This window comes from Crinia signifera, chromosome 1, assembly GCF_055691185.1.
Source record: "Crinia signifera chromosome 1, ASM5569118v1, whole genome shotgun sequence".
Lineage (NCBI taxonomy): Eukaryota > Metazoa > Chordata > Amphibia > Anura > Myobatrachidae > Crinia > Crinia signifera.
This window is the reverse complement of record NC_139217.1, coordinates 355980067-355998705: the sequence shown is the minus strand read 5'-3', so window position 1 is coordinate 355998705 and position 18639 is coordinate 355980067. Positions and strand designations below refer to the sequence as shown.

The 18639-nt window shown below is 43.8% G+C and overlaps 1 protein-coding gene across 2 annotated transcripts in view; it reads right to left on the bottom strand.

Moving 5' to 3' along the window:
* The window catches only part of PI4KA (phosphatidylinositol 4-kinase alpha), a 141291-nt gene that overhangs the window by 114717 nt on the left and 7935 nt on the right, over positions 1–18639 (bottom strand). For both annotated transcript variants that reach the window (XM_083149000.1, XM_083149011.1), the window contains exons 3-6: positions 10469–10562; positions 8517–8605; positions 2147–2219; positions 659–918 (exon numbers count right to left, since the gene is read on the bottom strand). In XM_083149000.1, the coding sequence (XP_083005126.1) occupies positions 659–918; positions 2147–2219; positions 8517–8605; positions 10469–10562 (516 nt within the window). The remainder of the gene's footprint in view (positions 1–658; positions 919–2146; positions 2220–8516; positions 8606–10468; positions 10563–18639) is intronic.

Genomic DNA, 18639 nt, shown 5'->3' with positions numbered 1-18639 from the left:
ATCATTCATTTTCTAATGAAAACACATGGATTACTTAACTAAACAGCTTTGTTTGCGTATGTCAATGGAATATTTGTATTAACTTTAAAGACATAAAACAATTAAATGAAACACGAGCAATAAAAAAAATAAAAAATGTAACAAAATAATAACAAATCAGTTAACCATAGAACAGAAGGAGAATAACAACTCAAATACAATTATGTCAATAATTAGAAAACTATGAACAACTACGGGACACCCAGGGAAACAGGGAACACAAGTCCAAGGTTCTCGGCAAAGCGTGACGATTCGCAAAGACCCACACTGTATCAAATAAATTATGGCATTTACGCTTACCATTCATAAAACATTTATGGGATGCAGTGCAATTTACCAGCCCGATTTGGTCATGCAGTGGTACTGTTTTTTAATTAATAAAACAATCAGAATTATATGGCAATAACAAATTGTTAAGTAATTGCTTGTAACAATGTAAACAACACTTATGCCTAAACAACAATATAAAGTTATTGGAGTTAAAACACAGAACTGAAATGCTGTCATGCCAAGCAAAGTACTTCAAATGATGTTCATCTGCCTATATTAAGGTGGGGGAAACTGTTTGTGTTACCATCATACCCCGCAGTTTGTTATAACAATGAGTCAGCACACGTACCTGTGATCCGCTAGATACACTGCTAGTTTTTCTCTTCAGGGAATCCCCTTGACACACAGACAATAGCGAGTTCGGGAGAATAGATCTAAAATCATTAAAGGACCTTCTGCGAATCCCTTCCAACTCTTCTGGAGCTTTTAAAGACTGAGGGGAGACCTTGGGAAACAGCTTGGACAGGAGAGATTCTTCTGTGTTGCTGTATCGTCCGAATGCCCGGGAGATACCAATCAAACATGGCACTGCGTACTTGCAAAGATATTCTGCAGGCAGCAAATATGATAGATTTATGTTTCACGTGTTTATAAATCTCTGCCACTTACTACAGTAAGATAATATGTCAATGCTTGGTCTATCCGGCTGCTTTATATACATGAACCACACTGCTTGGTTATGTATGAAGGCAGCATAAGGAAAATAGGATTTTTGGTACACACTGTCAGTTCTCGTAATGCAACTTGAGAACACTGGATATCATGGTTGTAGGGGGCGCTGGTCAAGGCACAATAAAATTACTTATTTGTGGGCTGCGCCATCACTCCTCCTTGAGCAGAGACCTCTACTCTTACTCTCCATGGTATCCAGTGTCCCCCAGATAGGAAAAGAAAAATTACAATTATTTGCCGATGCAACTCCTGGAAGCTCCGACCCTCAGAGTCAGAGTGTTGTAGTGGGGTGAGGAATTATTCATGGTTCATCTGCATTACGCTCAGGTTATAAAGTGAACACCAGGTGTAAAATGCAGAAGTGCTATGAAATACAATGTGATGTCTGCAGGGTTTTCAGGCAGACTACAAACAATTTGAAACATGCATAGGGGATCTGCATAAGGCCTTCCATGAAAAATACATCTGAACATTTCCGTACTAGTTACTGTTACACCCATTCTGCATTCATTCTATTAGCACTGAAAATAGGGGAGATCAAAAGGAATACCAATTCAATAAAAATGAATGATGTTAAAAATAAAAATAAAAAATAAATACCAAGAGGACCGCTCTGGTTAAAGATCGAAGTGGAATGCCAGGTCACATGAGACTAATCTAGCCTTTTTTTTTTTTATGCATCTTAGCCACAACACTTTGCGACTAGTACGCACAAGGAGGTTTGATTAATTTGATAAATGACACTTGTATTCCTGTATTTTTATGGCAAAAATAAGACCTCCCCATTCAGTTCACGCACACTAAACATCTCAAACTGCATGGTGTATGGAGGCTATATTTATGTGGCCGCATCTTTAGCTCATATTTTCACAGATTTCAAGTAGAACACCGTGCGGTGCAGCCGCACTTGAAATCTGGTCGTCCCTCCATCCTGTCAAACGGTGGAGGCCACTATGCAAATGTGTGGGCTGCTGCTTAGGAGACACTGTACAGTCTCCTTCTGGTTAAGTAGGTCCCACTGAACAGGACCCGCTAAAACGCTATGTGTGGCCCCAGCCTTAAACACAGTAGCCAATGGATCATGTGACAATTAAATAAGGGTTACCTTTGTCCTGGATCTGGGGGGACTGGCACATTCCGAGCAGACATTGCATCACATCCAGGATTGTCTCCAATATCTAAGGGCGTATGACACAAGCGGTTATTTTGACATATTGATGGGATACAAGAATATAAAAAAAAAAATAAAAAACGGAACACCCACACCGGTTTGTCCTAAGGAAGATAAATTTCACTAGTCAATGGCAGCCATCTCACTAGTTACTGGGTTTAAAGCCAACGGTCAGATCAAAGATATTTTAAAATAAATAAATAAAAACACATACTACACCAAAAAAATGCTTATGTAGTACCAACATAAATTATACCATGGGAATTTTTTTTTTTTTTTTTTTTAAACCTTTGAATTTACCATTATTATTATTTAGATTTTCTCACATGGCAAAAATTCGAATTGGCAAAAAAATGTTGTTGTTTTTTAAATTAGTATTTATTTAGTATTAAAAGTAAAGTTTTGGGTGTGGAGCTTCAGCTGACAGGCAGCAAGGAGTTAAATTTCTTGTGTGCAGCTCAGGCCCCTCCTTCCCTCTAGGAATTCAGTTTTACTAAGCAATCCTAAGGCAGTACAGAAAAGAGGAAGGATAGAAGACAAGACATCCCATGCAATCAAGGAAGAAAGGATCTCAGCAAGCCAGGGGCATGAGCCCACTGAGAAAACATTGGGACATACCAAAGCTGTCCCCTCACAGGAGGGAATGCTTCTGAGCTGCACCAATGACACGTCGTCCAAAAGTTGAAACAGCCGATGTGAACCTGTCAAAACTATAAAAACGAATGAATGCATGTGCAGAAGACCAGGTGGACACTCTACACAGTTGCTCCACAGAACCCCTCTGACGAGCCACCCAAGAGGCTCCAACAGAGGAAATCGAATGGGCTCGCAACGACAACAGGTTAGGTCACAGAGCCAACAGATAAGCTTGCTTGATGGTAAGGCGAATCCAATGAGTCAACGTTTGTTTTGATGCTTGCCAACCACACCTGTTTACATCATACAACAGGAACAAGGTATCTTGCAAAGTTCACAGGTCCATTGAACATATACTCAGAGCTCTGACTACATCCAGTGAGCAGAGGGCAGTCAAATCCTCCGATGGAGAATCCTTGAAAGCTGGGACCACTATTTCCTTATTCATATAGAAAAGTGAAATTACTTTCGGAAGGTAATCCATGCATGTACGGAGAATGGAACAGTCAGGATAAAAAATCAGGTAGGGTGATGTGACAAAGCAGAAAAATCAGAAATGATGCGTGCTGAGGCAATTGCAAGTAACAAAACTGAGCCAAGATTTTTGACTCAAGCGGTTCAGACGAAGACTCCTGGAGACTTTTGAGCACCAGTAAAAGGTCCCACAGGTGCACCAGAGGAATAAATGGGGGTTGAATGTGTAACATCCAGTGTAGAATTTTGTGATTTGCCAAGCACTCAGCTATGCGTCTTTGGAAAGGGACGGATATGGCAGGCACTTGTACCTTAAGTGAAGCGTGGCGAAGGCCAAGATCTACTGGATTGTAGGAATGATAGAAACCTAGAAATATGGTATTGCTGAGGATTAAGGCTTCTGGTGGATCACCACTGAAAAAAAATGTGCGCCAGACCTGATAATAAATCCGGGCTGATGAAGGTTTTTTGCAGAAGTCATAGTCCTGACGAATGTATCTGAGAAAACTCTGGCCTTCAGGAGTGCGGTTTCGACAGCCAACCAATTAAAACCAGCCTGGTTTGGATGAAGGCACAGCCGTTGGGAGCGTAGCTCCGAACTAAGTGGAAGCTGCCACAGAGGCACTATGGAGAGTCAAAGGAAATCTGCCTAGAAAGGCCCTTCTTGGCCAGTTGGGAGTGACTAGATTGGCTACCAACGGCTCCTGCTTCAAATGACGGAGAATTCATGAAAGAAAGGCCACTGGAGGGAAGTTGTACACTAGCTTGAACCGCGAGAGGGTCAGACAGAGCATCAAACAGAAATGCTCCTGGGTCTATGGTTCTGAAACCATAACAGGGTACCTTGTGGTTTAGATCTATTTGAGGACAGTCCTAGCATCTTACTAGGTCTTGGAACGTTGCAGGGTGCTGAGCCCACTTGCCTTGCTGAATATCCTTTTTGCTGAGTAAGTCGTCTTCCTAGTTCTGTACTCCTGGAATGTAAACTGCCGACAAGGCCATCAGGCAACATTCTGCCCAGCTCCTCGTCCCTCCTTAAAGATTTATATATGCCACTACTGTTGCATTCTCTGTTTGAACCTTTATTGCCTTGTGGCGTAAGAGAGACTTGGCTTGACAAAGCGCTCTGTATATAGCTCTCAGCTCCAGTATGTTTATGTGAAGGTTTGACTCCTGACTGGACCAGCAACCCTGGAAGGAGTGGCTGACTGTGTCTATATGGCATCTGTTGCAATGAGAACCCAGTCCTGGATCAGGAACGGATGTCCACCGATCAGGGTCGGGGATTGGAGCACACAAGAGGAATGATACCTGAACTTCCCTGGAGAGGATAATCGTCTGGGACTTGACACTTTGAGGAGAGCGGTTCCATCGCCAAAGGATTACCAATACGAGACGAGTTTTCCTAATACCCTCATGCAGAGGTGGATTGACACCCAGCGTCAACTGAGAAAGTCCCGAATCAGCGAATGAAGAGAAGTTATTTTATCTTTGAGTCTGGGAATCTAAGAGGGTCCCTAGATGAATCACGAACTGCAAAGGAATCAGGCTGGACTTGCACCAATTGATCAACCAACCATGGGATTGAAGCAAGTCCAGTGTTATCTGCAAGTGTCGAAGCAGAGAGTCCCGGGACTGAGCCAGTAGCAAAAGGTCGTCCAGATATGCGAATTCCCTGGAGATGCAGAGAGGCTGCCATTACTTTGGTAAAAACTCTCGGGGCCATCATGAGTCTGAATGGTAGACCGCAAAATTGTAAGAGTTGAGCCTTGATTGCAAATTGAAGGAACATCTCATGGGCTTCCCTGATGGCTACATGTAAGTAAGCGTCCGCTATGTTGAGGGACACCATGAAGTCCCCAAGCTCCAATGTTTGCATTATGGAGTGAAGCGATTCTTTTCTGAACTTGGGAACCCTGTGATAGGTATTCAAATGTTTCAGGTTGAGGATGAGTCAAAAGGAGCCGTCTGACTTCTAGACTAGGGGGTTATACTGGTTCACTTGCAAAGGCAAATTCACTCTCAGATGGACAAAACCATATGCACTGCAGGTGGGCCTAATGTAACATGTGCAGAGAGATTTACATTTGGGTGGGGTGTGTACTGCAAACTGAAATCTATATTGCAGTGTAAAAATAAAGCAGCCAGTATTTACCCTCCACATAAACAAAATAACTCACCCAAATGTAACACTCTATGCATGTTACATCAGCCCTCCTGCAGTGCACATGGTTTTGTCCATCTGAGAGTGAATTTGCCTTTGCAAGTGAACCAGAATAACCCCCTAGAAACAGGTTAGAATAAAAACCTGCACATGTCTGGGAAGGTGGGATTGGTACAATCCCTCCTGCAGAGAGGAGAGCCTGGACTGATTTTGTGAGAGCCAATGCTTTTTCTATCTGGGCTGGTAGTCCCATGGTAAAACCTGTCTGTCTGCTGACAGACCAGACATGGCTCCCCAGTGTACAGCAGTAGTCGGCTGGAGGGACTAGCTATAAAGGCCACAGTCTGTCAGAGCAGCCTGCAGAGGCTAAACGCAGGCTGCTAAATTGGAAAAATCTAATAAAATTACTAAGGAAATAACCAGGGCTGCACACAGCCCTTCCTTGGCAAGGAAGCCAAACTAAATCCCTAGAGGTTGGGTATGGGTAAGTATGGGCCTGAGCTGCACACAAGAAAATGAACTCCTTAGTACCTGTCAGCTGAAGCTCCACAACCAATTTTCCCAGTGACCACCGTGAGTATGAAAGAAAAAGTAAACTAAGGAATTTAAAAAAAAATTACTTCTAACAGGAAATACCTTGTGGTTCTTGCTGCAGCCTATATCCACCAACACCAAAATTCCAGCCTATTAACATCTGTTCCCTCACATAGGGCCTGGTTTGGGTCTTATATAAAGTGGTCACGCCACCTAGTAAACATCTATCAAAATTCCTGACACTTACTTATCCCCTCTTTTTTCTTTTTTCTTCAGTTTATCCTTGTTCAGAGACACTTTTATCATTGTTATGTACAAAACATTAGACTCCCCTCACCTCTACTACTGGAATCCTACATCGCTCCTCCACACCAGTATATTTACTATCAAACTGTACACTCATTTATTAAACACCTCAATATCGCCATTAACTGGCTTGGAAACATTATTTGTATATTGTATTAACAGCAAACGCCATAGGTTTGACTAAAACCAGGATCCTATCTGTGTGCAATCACGGTTGGTGTAGGTTTCATCTGGCTAATAAATGACCATGTATACTCAAAAACATAATTAGAGGCAAATAAAGGTACTTGTGTATTTTGGCGGCGCCCATCGCATCGCATACCATAACACATACGATGGTATGCGATGCGACGCGATATCGTACGATAGTGCACGATGGCATACAATTTTGAAATTGTATGCCATTGTACATGGCATACGATGCCATACGATGCGATGCGATGAAACATTGTATAAGCACCCTAATGGGTGCTTATACAATGTTAAGCACCCAAATGGGTGCTTACAATGTTAAATGCACCCCCACGCCACCCCCCACTATAAACGTGAACCCGAAGCGTGGCGAGCGCAGCGAGCCCGCGAGGGGCGGCGGTGCGCGTCCTCCGACCTTTTCATACCCCCACTATCCACGTCGGCGTGGAGTTGAGAATAGAATAGTGTGGCGAGCGCAGCGAGCCACCGAGCCCGAAGCGTGGCGAGCGCAGCGAGCCCCGCGAGGGGACGCGGATACCTTCACAGGTAAACGCGTCCCCTCGCGGGCTTCACAGGTGTCCGCGTCGCCACGGACACCTGTGAAGCCCGTGAGGGGACGCGTATAACTGTGAAGGTATCCGCGTCCCCTCGCGGGGCTCGCTGCGCTCGCCACGCTTCGGGCTCGGTGGCTCGCTGCGCTCGCCACACTATTCTATTCTCAACTCCACGCCGACGTGGATAGTGGGGGTATGAAAAGGTCGTAGGACGCGTACCGCCGCCCCTCGCGGGCTCGCTGCGCTCGCCACGCTTCGGGTTCACGTTTATAGTGGGGGGTGGCGTGGGGGTGCATTTAACATTGTAAGCACCCATTTGGGTGCTCAAAAGCACCCTTTAGGGTGCTTATACGATTTTTGGTCGTATAGGGGGTCAAAATCGCGTCGCATCGCATCGCATGCCATCGGGTGCATGGCATGCGATGCGATCTGTTCGTCGTACGACGGACATCGGGGGCGCCGCCAAAATACACAAGTACCCAAATAAATATTAGGGGTAAAACACATCACACCTCCATCTTACAGCATACAATATTCATCCTATCCCATACAAGTAATTGATAAATTCTTTTAATGTATACTGTTTGCATTTATTCTGATTCTGGTTCTAGTCCCAAACTGTCTTTCTTTTGGTCAGGACTATCATCACCCTACAGTAAATTAGGCTGCCAAGAGTTTAGACTATATTATACCATTTCCGCAGCAGTTGGAGAGTGTCCCACTAGGCCAGGACTGGGCAATAAGAGGCCCTCCAGCTGTTGATGAACTACACATCATAGCATGCCTTGCACCAGATTCAGCATGGCCAAATAGCAAAACTAACGCAAGGCATGCTGGGATGTGTAGTTCATCAACAGCTGGAGGGCCACTTATTGCCCACCCCTGCACTAGGCAACATATAGCAAAAGAAAAAAGAACAAATTGGTCCCGGACATCTTCCCCTATTCATGCGGGAGGCCAGGAATGTTGTAGTCTGGCAATTGTCTTGAGGAAGACTCAAGACAATGAGGAACCTGGTTCAAAATCATACTATGCATAGTATTCTTAAGCACGGTTACCTAAAAAATAACTGTTCTGTAATCTTAACTCTTGGAATTGATCATTCCATTGTGTATTCTAAAACTGCAGTAAAAGACTGAGGGGTGAATTTATGAAGCTTGGAGAAGGGTTATCTATCCCCATAAAGAACGTTATGAGCAAGGTGATAATGGTTCAGCCAATCAGCTACAATATGTAAATTGACAGGTAAGAGCCGATTGGCTGAACCATTATCACCTTGCTCATAACGTTCTTTATGGGGATAGATAACACTTCTCCAAGCTTCATAAATTCACCCCTGACTGACATGCAGTTTGTTCACTGACTGAAACGCAGTTTGATCACTGACTGAAACGCAGTTTGATGAAATTATATATAATGTATAGACAAAACACAACAAACTTACCTGTACTCTGTATGCCAAATCCCTATGAGCGACATCTGACAGTAGAGTGACCAGGCAGAAGCTAAAGGTCTCAGCCACTGGAAGCAGCCCTATCACATGGAACATAGACATGGGTAAGAGATAGAAGTCACGCTGACACGGCACGGTACCCCACAAATCATCATAATAAAAGTGTCCGATTACATTACCCTACATAGGGGTCAGTTCAAAATAAGTTTCAATCAGAAATCTTTTACCTTGACACAGGTTTTAATTTATTTCCAGATTTGCTATTGAATACCTAATAAATAAATTGTATTACTTAATGTTAGCTGGAGAGACCTATACACGATAAAACCTAAAGGTGACCTTGACAAATCCGTAGAAATCTGTGTAAAGGAATCTGAACACTAACCATGTAGATATCGCACAGCACATTATTGTGCTTTACATTATGTAACTACATCCATAGCCTATATTTAAGTATGCTCCAGTGACCGTCCATCATCCATCACTGCACCCCACGCAGTGATGACTGAGACAGACAGTGGGAATTCAATGTTAGAGTAGTCTGTATACAAAGTGATTGCACTTCAACACATACAGGGAGATCTAGGTCAAACTACGAAAATGTCACCTCACAGCAATCAGAAAATATGTTATGTGAAACACCTATGTTCCTCTATTCCCAGAGGAAGGAGAAAGACCATTAGGGAATTAGACAGGAGCTTGCATACTACAGAAAAATATATTATCCATATCTTAAATTGGGTACACACCACTACTGTATCTACAAGGTGTGCAAGGTGTGCGGTGCACCAGGGTCTCTTGGACCAGGGGTGGCCCACACACTCTGCACCCATTTAACCATACTCACCTCTCCGTTAGTCCAGCAGCAAAAACCACAGGGAAAATAGCAGCCAGGGAAAATGGTGGCACAATACCAGTCTACTGTACTGCTGGAGAGAAGGGGGCACAAACAGTCTGTACACAGGCCCCCTCCTCAATTAAAGAGCCTCTGTTATATACAACACTATGAACCACAGCGTTGAGTGTGGGTTTAACGCTGCTCGTCCCCCCTCCCCCTCTTGCCGTGTTCCCCACACGGCTGCGAATGGATGTTTTGCATAAACACCCATTCGCAACCTTGGTTGCGGAGACCAAATCCTTTGCATGTGCAGCCTAATACCGGGCGGCATGCCTGGCTGTTCCTGACCCCGGCATGGGGCTCTGCACAGAGCGACATGGTCAGAGGTCATGCTGTGCAGGCCGCACTAATTTGCTCCTAGTGGTACCGGCCACCTCCACAGTCTGCCCCGCTGCTGGCCAAACCATCCACATAAGTGTTAGGGGGTGGGCTCATTTCTTTTTTTATTTTATTTTTTATTAGGGAGGCCAATCCCAGGAATCCTGGTAGTGAGCATTTTTCAATCCCGAATCCCAAGATTGACAAAATGCCACCGGAATTTGTATCCCTCAGCTTAACAGAGCAGTCCATTTAATAGCCCCGGGACCTCCTTCACAACGCTATTAATATTGCATTGAATAGAATAGAACCCATTGTTTGATCACATAATCCCATATGACGTGTTGCACATCAGATGGGATGATGTAAAAATATGTGACCAAATTAATAATATCTCATGAAATCATATAGTAATTTGTACAGCATTTATCGATACATAGTATTGACCCATCACGATAACGGCAGAATATTGCGGTGTATAAATAGACATAAGACCTTTCCCTTTACCAGCCCAGAATGTGATAGAAGATATTAGTTATAACCACAAGAGATGATATTGTTTTCTTAGTCACCATAAGGAATGTATGGACACATATTTACAGATGATTGCACTGTAGAATGTTTTCTATCTGAATAACTAAACAATTTATATAACAGGATGCCTCTGATAACAGACATACTGTAATTGCACCAATGAGAAAGAATGTACATTGGGGGATAAACCAACCTTTGCCTTTCCGGGCTGTGCTCTCCTCTATCCACTGCACCTTTGGCAGACCTCTCAGAAGCCTCAGAAGGTAAGGTACAATGTTTTCTTTGTGCTGAAATAAAAAATAATAAAATGATACCTTCTAATTGTACCTATATATGTCTATATTTCGTGACTCCGGGGCTGAATTATATAGATGTTGCAAACAAAAATTGGAAACAACTTTTGCCTTTGCTACTGTGTTTCCACGATAATAAGCCCTACCCTTAATTGAACCCCACCCCCAAAAATAAGCCTAATCTAAATCCCCATTTTGCCCAGTCCCTGCACTAATCTTCAATGATTCCAGCACTGCCCCCCTCCCCAATCCCCCCCCCCATTTGAAATGGATGCGGCTGTTAAAGATTTAGCCCTGGCCCCTAGCAGCCCTGGTAACGCTGAAGCCTCTGCTGGCATCAGCGGTCCCATGGATGCATTGCGTATGTGTTGTCACCGCGCACCTCAAGGACTGAGCGGCATCTGTACACAAGCGGGAGAAGAGTGACTGAGCGGCGGCAAGGCTGAGTGGCTGAAAAACGCGTAAGGAAAGGAAAGCGTCAGTTGTGCTTAACATGTAAGGTGATTGAGTGGCAAGATGGGGATAAAAGCAGGACTGAGGGGCATGATGGGGATAAAAGCAGAACTGAGGGGCATGATGGGGATAAAAGCAGGACTGAGGGGCATGATGGGGATAAAAGCAGGACTGAGGGGCATGATGGGGATAAAAGCAGGACTGAGGGGCAAGATGGGGATAAAAGCAGGACTGAGGGGCAAGATGGGGATAAAAGCAGGACTGGGGGAGCATAACGGTCATCAATGTTAATTAAAATAAGCCCTACCCCGAAAATAAACCCTATGGTGTTTTTAGGACCGCAAAAATAAAAATAAAGAAGACAGTGTCTTATTATTGGGGAAACACGGTAGCTTCTAGAATGCTACAGATTTTGAGTTCATCCTATAATTTCATTCAGTTGGCAATGGAAGACATACGACTATGGCATCAGAATAACTGCAAGCAACCTTAGATTACAGTCTTATTAGTAGAACATTATGGGGCTTATATAATAGTCTGCAATATGTGATCAGGGCAAGACTGTGGTGAAGCTGGCCTTATTATTATTATTATTATTATTATTATAACACTGAAAAAAGGCAAAGCCAGGTTGGTTTTGCCTTTTCAAACTTTAAAAATACAGCCAGACATGTTGGAATCTCGCAGGATATTACATATACAACTAAAGCTCCCAACAAACAATTGTTGCGGTCATGGGAATCAGAATAATATCACATGTACACTACTCACAGTGCTGGTCAGTGCTATAACCTACCAACATCTCCAGTACCACAATATTATTTATTATCAGTAATTGATCTAGGACCCTCATATTGCACAGCGCTTTACAGAGAATATCTGGCCATCACATAAAGGCTGCCCCGATGGATTTTACAATCTTTATTCCCTACCACGTGTACACTTACACACATTCACACTAAGGTTAATTTGTTGGGAGACAATTGACCAACCAGCATATTTTTTTGGTGTGTGGGAGGAAACCGGACAATAATATTTGATATCAAAATGGACCCTGATAGGTCACTTATGCCATTAAACTAACTATATTAAATGTGATTGGGTGAGAGAATCTGAAAGTGAGAGATTTTGGGAGAGTTTTCCCATTATTATTTTTTTAACCCCTTCCCGAACATTTGACGTACATTTACGTCATGGTCGGGAAGCACTTCCCGACACATGGCGTAAATGTACGTCATGGATTTAAACTGTCACCGCGTCTATAGACGCGGTGACAGTTTCAACATGTCTGCTGTCCCTGACAGCAGACATGTCCGTGCATGCCCAGGGGGGGCTGCGATGCCGCCCCCCCGTCGGCGATCGCTGTGATTGGCTGTTCAGTGTGAACAGCCAATTACAGCGTTTTCCTGTGTCACCGGCGAATAACGTTCGCCGGTGACACGGGATCGGAGGTGATTGGTGCTGTAAAGTACAGCACCAATCACCGCGGGGTGTAAGGGTGACACTGGTGTCACCCCACCTCACCCCGCCCGCCCCCAAAGGCCGTGATTGGTTCGTCGGACCGACGGACCAATCACAGCCATGGAGGGGGGTTTAAACTAACGGTGACTGCACTGCAGACGCCATTCCGGTCTGGAATAGCGTGCAGTGCGGTCACCGTGCCACCTGCCGCCATATACTGACCAGAACCTTGCTCCATACTTACCTGATCACTGCTTCATCGCTGCTTGATCACTGCTTGATCTGTGCCTAGTAGTGTGCTGGATGCTTCCTGGATCCTGTTGCTACTTGTGCCTTCCTGTGCTGTGAAATTGTGCTGCTGCAGTGTAATAGCTAGATAGAGAGATAGATAGAGAGAGATAGAGAGATAGAGAGAGATAGAGAGAGATAGAGAGAGAGATAGTGTCAGAGAGTGCTATATTTTGTGCTGCTGCAGTGTGATATAGTTATAGATAGAGAGAGAGAGATAGAGAGATAGAGAGAGATAGAGAGAGAGAGATAGATAGAGAGGCCTAGTGACAGAGTGCTATATTTTGTGCTGCTGCAGTGTGATAGTTATAGAGAGATAGAGAGAGAGATAGAGAGAGATAGTGACAGATTGTGCTATATATTTTTTATATAACTGACTGCTGCCCCCTCCTTTTGTGCTGATCAGTATAAATTAACTGATCAGCAACTTTTTGGGGGCGCAGGTTTTTTTTTATATATAGATATACCTGTCAGTGCTGCTGCTGTAGTGTCATAGAGTGATAGATAGTGATAGATAGTGATAGATAGTGAGAGATAGAGAGAGATAGAGAGAGATAGTGACAGAGAGTGATAGAGAGTGTATATTTTGTGTCTGCTACCCCCCCTTTTTGGGGGTGCAGGTTTTTTAGTGTCCTAGAGTGATAGATAGTGAGAGATAGTGACAGAGAGTGATAGAGAGTGACAGAGAGTGCTAAATTTTGTGTCTGCTGCCCCCGCCTTTTGTGCTGATCACTATATCTGAGGTGATCAGCAACTTTTTTGGGGGTGCAGAGTTTTTTTTTTTTTTATATATATACCTGTCAGTTGCACCAAAGGTTGTGCACCTGCTGCACCTCACTGGTAATCAGTGTCGCATCACTGATCACCTTTTTTTTTTTTTTTGTGAGTGCTGTGGGGTCTTTTTTTAATTTTTTTTTTTTACACACACTGTGATTTTGTGGGTGTCCTGTGGCCACTGTGCGCTGATCAGTGACGTACATCACTGATCAGCTTTTTCGGCACAGGGTTGATCTATTTTATTTTTTTTTTTGATCAAATTCCTGTTGCCTTTGAGCGCTGTTCAGTGACAGACGTTACTGACCAACATCTGTGCTCAATTTTTGGCGCAGGACCTTTTTTTTTTTTTTTTTTTAACCCCTTCAATTTTTTATTTTTAACCCCTTCATTTTTTTTTTTTTTATTGGTATAAAGTATTTTTTTTTTTTCTGCACTACATACACACTACATATCCCCCGGGTTGAAATAAAGTTTGTACCCCCCCCCCCTACACTATACACGTGTTGAAACATTTCACTACCAGTAACACAAAAATAAAAATGGCATCCCAAATGTCCTCCCAAATGTCCTCCCAAATGTCATCACAGTCATCCAGAAGAATGTATTCAGCGGAGGAGGCATATGCCCTGCTTGCTTCTGACTCTGACACAGCCAGTGATGCAAGCGGGGAATTTGAAGGATTCGCCTTAAGCTCCTCTTCCTCCTCTGATGATGAGGGACCCCCTCAAAGACGCCCCCGTAGAGCAGCTGAGACCCCCCCCCCCAACAATTGATCTCGTATGGACCCCACCACCAGACAATTTTGAGCCCCAGGTTCCTGAGTTTTTGGCCATGCCAGGAATCCAATTTGATTCCACAGGTCTCAGAGAAATTGACTTTTTCAAATTATTTTTCTCTGATGATTTTGTAAATTTAATGGTGGACCAAACTAATTTATATGCCCAGCAGTTTATTGCTCAAAACCCCACGTCATCATTTGCTAGGTGGACCCCTGTAGATGCAGTAGAGATGATGACGTTTTGGGGTCTGGTGTTTCATATGGGCATAGTAAAAAAGCCAGAAATTAGGCAATATTGGAGTACAGATGTTCTGTACAGTACTCCATTTTACCGTATGGCCATGACCCGGACTCGATTTGAGACAATTCTTAAATTTATACATTACACCGATAATGCACAGTGCCCACCCAGAGATGATCCCACCTTTGACCGGCTATTCAAAGTCAGGCCGGTCATTGATCATTTCAGTGCCAAATTTGAAGAGGTGTACATCCCTGAAAAATTTATTTGTATCGACGAGTCCCTTATACATTTTAAAGGAAGGGTTAAATTCCGCCAGTACCTTCCCAGTAAGAGGGCAAGGTATGGCATAAAAATGTATAAACTGTGTGAAAGCACCTCAGGGTACACCCACAGGTTTAGGGTTTATGAAGGGAAGGATTCAAGAATTGAACCGCCAGAATGCCCCCCCTCCCTCGTAGGTGTTAGTGGGAAAATTGTCTGGGATTTAGTGCACCCCTTCCTGGATAAAGGTTATCACCTCTATGTGGATAACTTTTACACTAGCATCCCCCTGTTTAAGGCCCTTGGTTCAAGAGGTACAGCAGCTTGCGGTACTGTGCGCAAGAACCAAAGAGGCCTCCCAAAAACGCACATTGCCCAAGTAATGAGAAGGGGTGAAAGCAGGGGAATATGCAACGAAAATATGTTGTTGGTCAAATATAAGGACAAGAGGGATGTCCTTATACTGACAACAATTCACGGAGACAGTACCACCTCCGTCCCTGTACGAGGTACCAGTACCCACACCTCAAAACCTAATTGTATCCTGGATTACAATAGGTACATGGGCGGAGTGGATCTTTCAGATCAGGTACTGAAGCCGTACAGTGCCCTGCGGAAAACAAAAATCTGGTACAAGAAGGTGGCCGTGTATATCATCCAGATGGCACTGTATAACGCTTACGTGCTATTCCGTTCTACCGGCCAGAGGGGGACATTTATGCACTTTCAAGAGGAAGTCATAAAGGGCCTAATATTTGGGAACCAGCAGGCAGAGGGCCCCAGTACTTCTAGTACTGGCCCCCGTATTGTACCAGGGCAGCATTTTCCTGATGAAATCCCCTCCACTGGAAAAAAGGGCAGGACACAAAAAAGGTGCAAAGTTTGCTATAAAAAGGGAATAAGAAAGCAAACTATTTTCCAGTGTGACACTTGCCCCGACAAACCCGGCCTATGTATAAAGGAGTGTTTTAAAATATACCACACATCTATGGAATATTAGGTTCATAATTTCACCGTGCTTCGGGGGTCTTGCTAATGCCACATAGCACCCACCATTCATTCCACCAGAATCTGAGCCGCAAAATCCAAAAATCACTCCTTCCCTTCTGAGTCCTGCCATGCACCCAACTGGTATTTTTTGGTCACATGTGAGGCATTGCCGTACTCGGGAGAAATTGGGGCACAGATTTTGGGGTGCTTTGTCTCCTTCATTCCTTGTGAAAATGAAAAATTTTGAGCCAGAACTGCATTTTTGTGTAAAAAAATGTAATTTTTCATGTTCACTGCCCAGTTTTATCAAAATTGGTGAAACCCCTGGGGGTTTGAAATGTACACTATACCCCTAGATGAATTCCCTGAGGGGTGTAGTTTGCAAAATGGGGTCACTTGTGGGGGGGTTCCACTGTATTGGTGCTTTGGGGGTCTTGCTAATGCGACATAGCACCCACCATCATTCCACCAGAATTTGTGCTGCAAAATCCAAATATCACTCCTTCCCTTCTGAGTCCTGCCACTTTTTGGTCACACATGAGGCATTGCCGTACTCGGGAGAAATTGGGGCACAGATTTTGGGGTGCTTTGTCTCCTTCATTCCTTCTGAAAATGAAAAATTTTGAGCCAGAACTGCATTTTTGTGTAAAAAAATGTAATTTTTCATGTTCACTGCCCAGTTTTATCAAAATTGGTGAAACCCCTGGGGGTTTGAAATGTACACTATACCCCTAGATGAATTCCCTGAGGGGTGTAGTTTGCAAAATGGGGTGACTTGTGGGGGGGTTCCACTGTATTGGTGCAACATAGCACCCACCATTCATTCCACCAGAATCTGTGCTGCAAAATCCAAAAATCACTCCTTCCCTTCTGAGTCCTGCCATGCACCCAACTGGTATTTTTTGGTCACATGTGAGGCATTGCCGTACTCGGGAGAAATTGGGGCACAGATTTTGGGGTGCTTTTTCTCCTTCATACCTTCTGAAAATGAAAAAATTTTGAGCCAGAACTGCATTTTTGTGTAAAAAATGTAATTTTTCATTTTCACTGCCCACTTGTATCAAAATTGGTGAAACCCCTGGGGGTTTGAAATGTACACTATACCCCTAGATGAATTCCCTGAGGGGTGTAGTTTGCAAAATGGGGTCACTTGTGGGGGGTTCCACTGTATTGGTGCTTGGGGGGTCTTGCTAATGCGACATAGCACCCACCAAAATTCCACCAGAATCTGAGCTGCAAAATCCAAAAATCACTCCTTCCCTTTTGAGTCCTGCCATGCACCCAACTGGTATTTTTTGGTCACATGTGAGGCATTGCCGTACTCGGGAGAAATTGGGGCACAGATTTTGGGGTGCTTTTTCTCCTTCATACCTTCTGAAAATGAAAATTTTTGAGCCAGAACTGCATTTTTGTGTAAAAAATGTAATTTTTCATGTTCACTGCCCACTTGTATCAAAATTGGTGAAACCCCTGGGGGTTTGAAATGTACACTATACCCCTAGATGAATTCCCTGAGGGGTGTAGTTTGCAAAATGGGGTCACTTGTGGGGGGGTTCCACTGTATTGGTGCTTGGGGGGTCTTGCTAATGCGACATAGCACCCACCAAAATTCCACCAGAATCTGAGCTGCAAAATCCAAAAATCACTCCTTCCCTTCTGAGTCCTGCCATGCACCCAAATGGTATTTTTTGGTCACATGTGAGGCATTGCCGTACTCGGGAGAAATTGGGGCACAGATTTTGGGGTGCTTTTTCTCCTTCATACCTTCTGAAAATGAAAAATTTTGAGCCAGAACTGCATTTTTGTGTAAAAAAATGTAATTTTTCATTTTCACTGCCCACTTGTATCAAAATTGGTGAAACCCCTGGGGGTTTGAAATGTACACTATACCCCTAGATGAATTCCCTGAGGGGTGTAGTTTTCAAAATGGGGTGACTTGTGGGGGGGTTCCACTGTATTGGTGCTTGGGGGGTCTTGCTAATGCGACATAGCACCCACCAAAATTCCACCAGAATCTGAGCTGCAAAATCCAAAAATCACTCCTTCCGTTCTGAGTCCTGCCATGCACCCAACTGGTATTTTTTGGTCACATGTGAGGCATTGCCGTACTCGGGAGAAATTGGGGCACAGATTTTGGGGTGCTTTTTCTCCTTCATACCTTCTGAAAATGAAAAATTTTGAGCCAGAACTGCATTTTTGTGTAAAAAAATGTAATTTTTCATTTTCACTGCCCACTTGTATCAAAATTGGTGAAACCCCTGGGGGTTTGAAATGTACACTATACCCCTAGATGAATTCCCTGAGGGGTGTAGTTTGCAAAATGGGGTCACTTGTGGGGGGGTTCCACTGTATTGGTGCTTTGGGGGTCTTGCTAATGCGACATAGCACCCACCAAAATTCCACCAGAATCTGAGCTGCAAAATCCAAAAATCACTCCTTCCCTTCTGAGTCCTGCCATGCACCCAACTGGTATTTTTTGGTCACATGTGAGGCATTGCCGTACTCGGGAGAAATTGGGGCACAGATTTTGGGGTGCTTTGTCTCCTTCATACCTTCTGAAAATGACAAATTTGGAGCCAGAACTGTATTTTTGTGTAAAAAAAATAATTTTTCATTTTCACTGCCCAGTTGTACCACAATTGGTGAAACCCCTGGGGGTTTGAAATGTACACTATACCCCTAGATGAATTCCCTGAGGGGTGTAGTTTGCAAAATGGGGTCACTTGTGGGGGGGTTCCTAACTTTTAGCATCTTATGGTGCCTAGAAACCTACATGGTGCCTAAAAAATAATCTCATAAAAAGGAGGCTCCAAAATCAA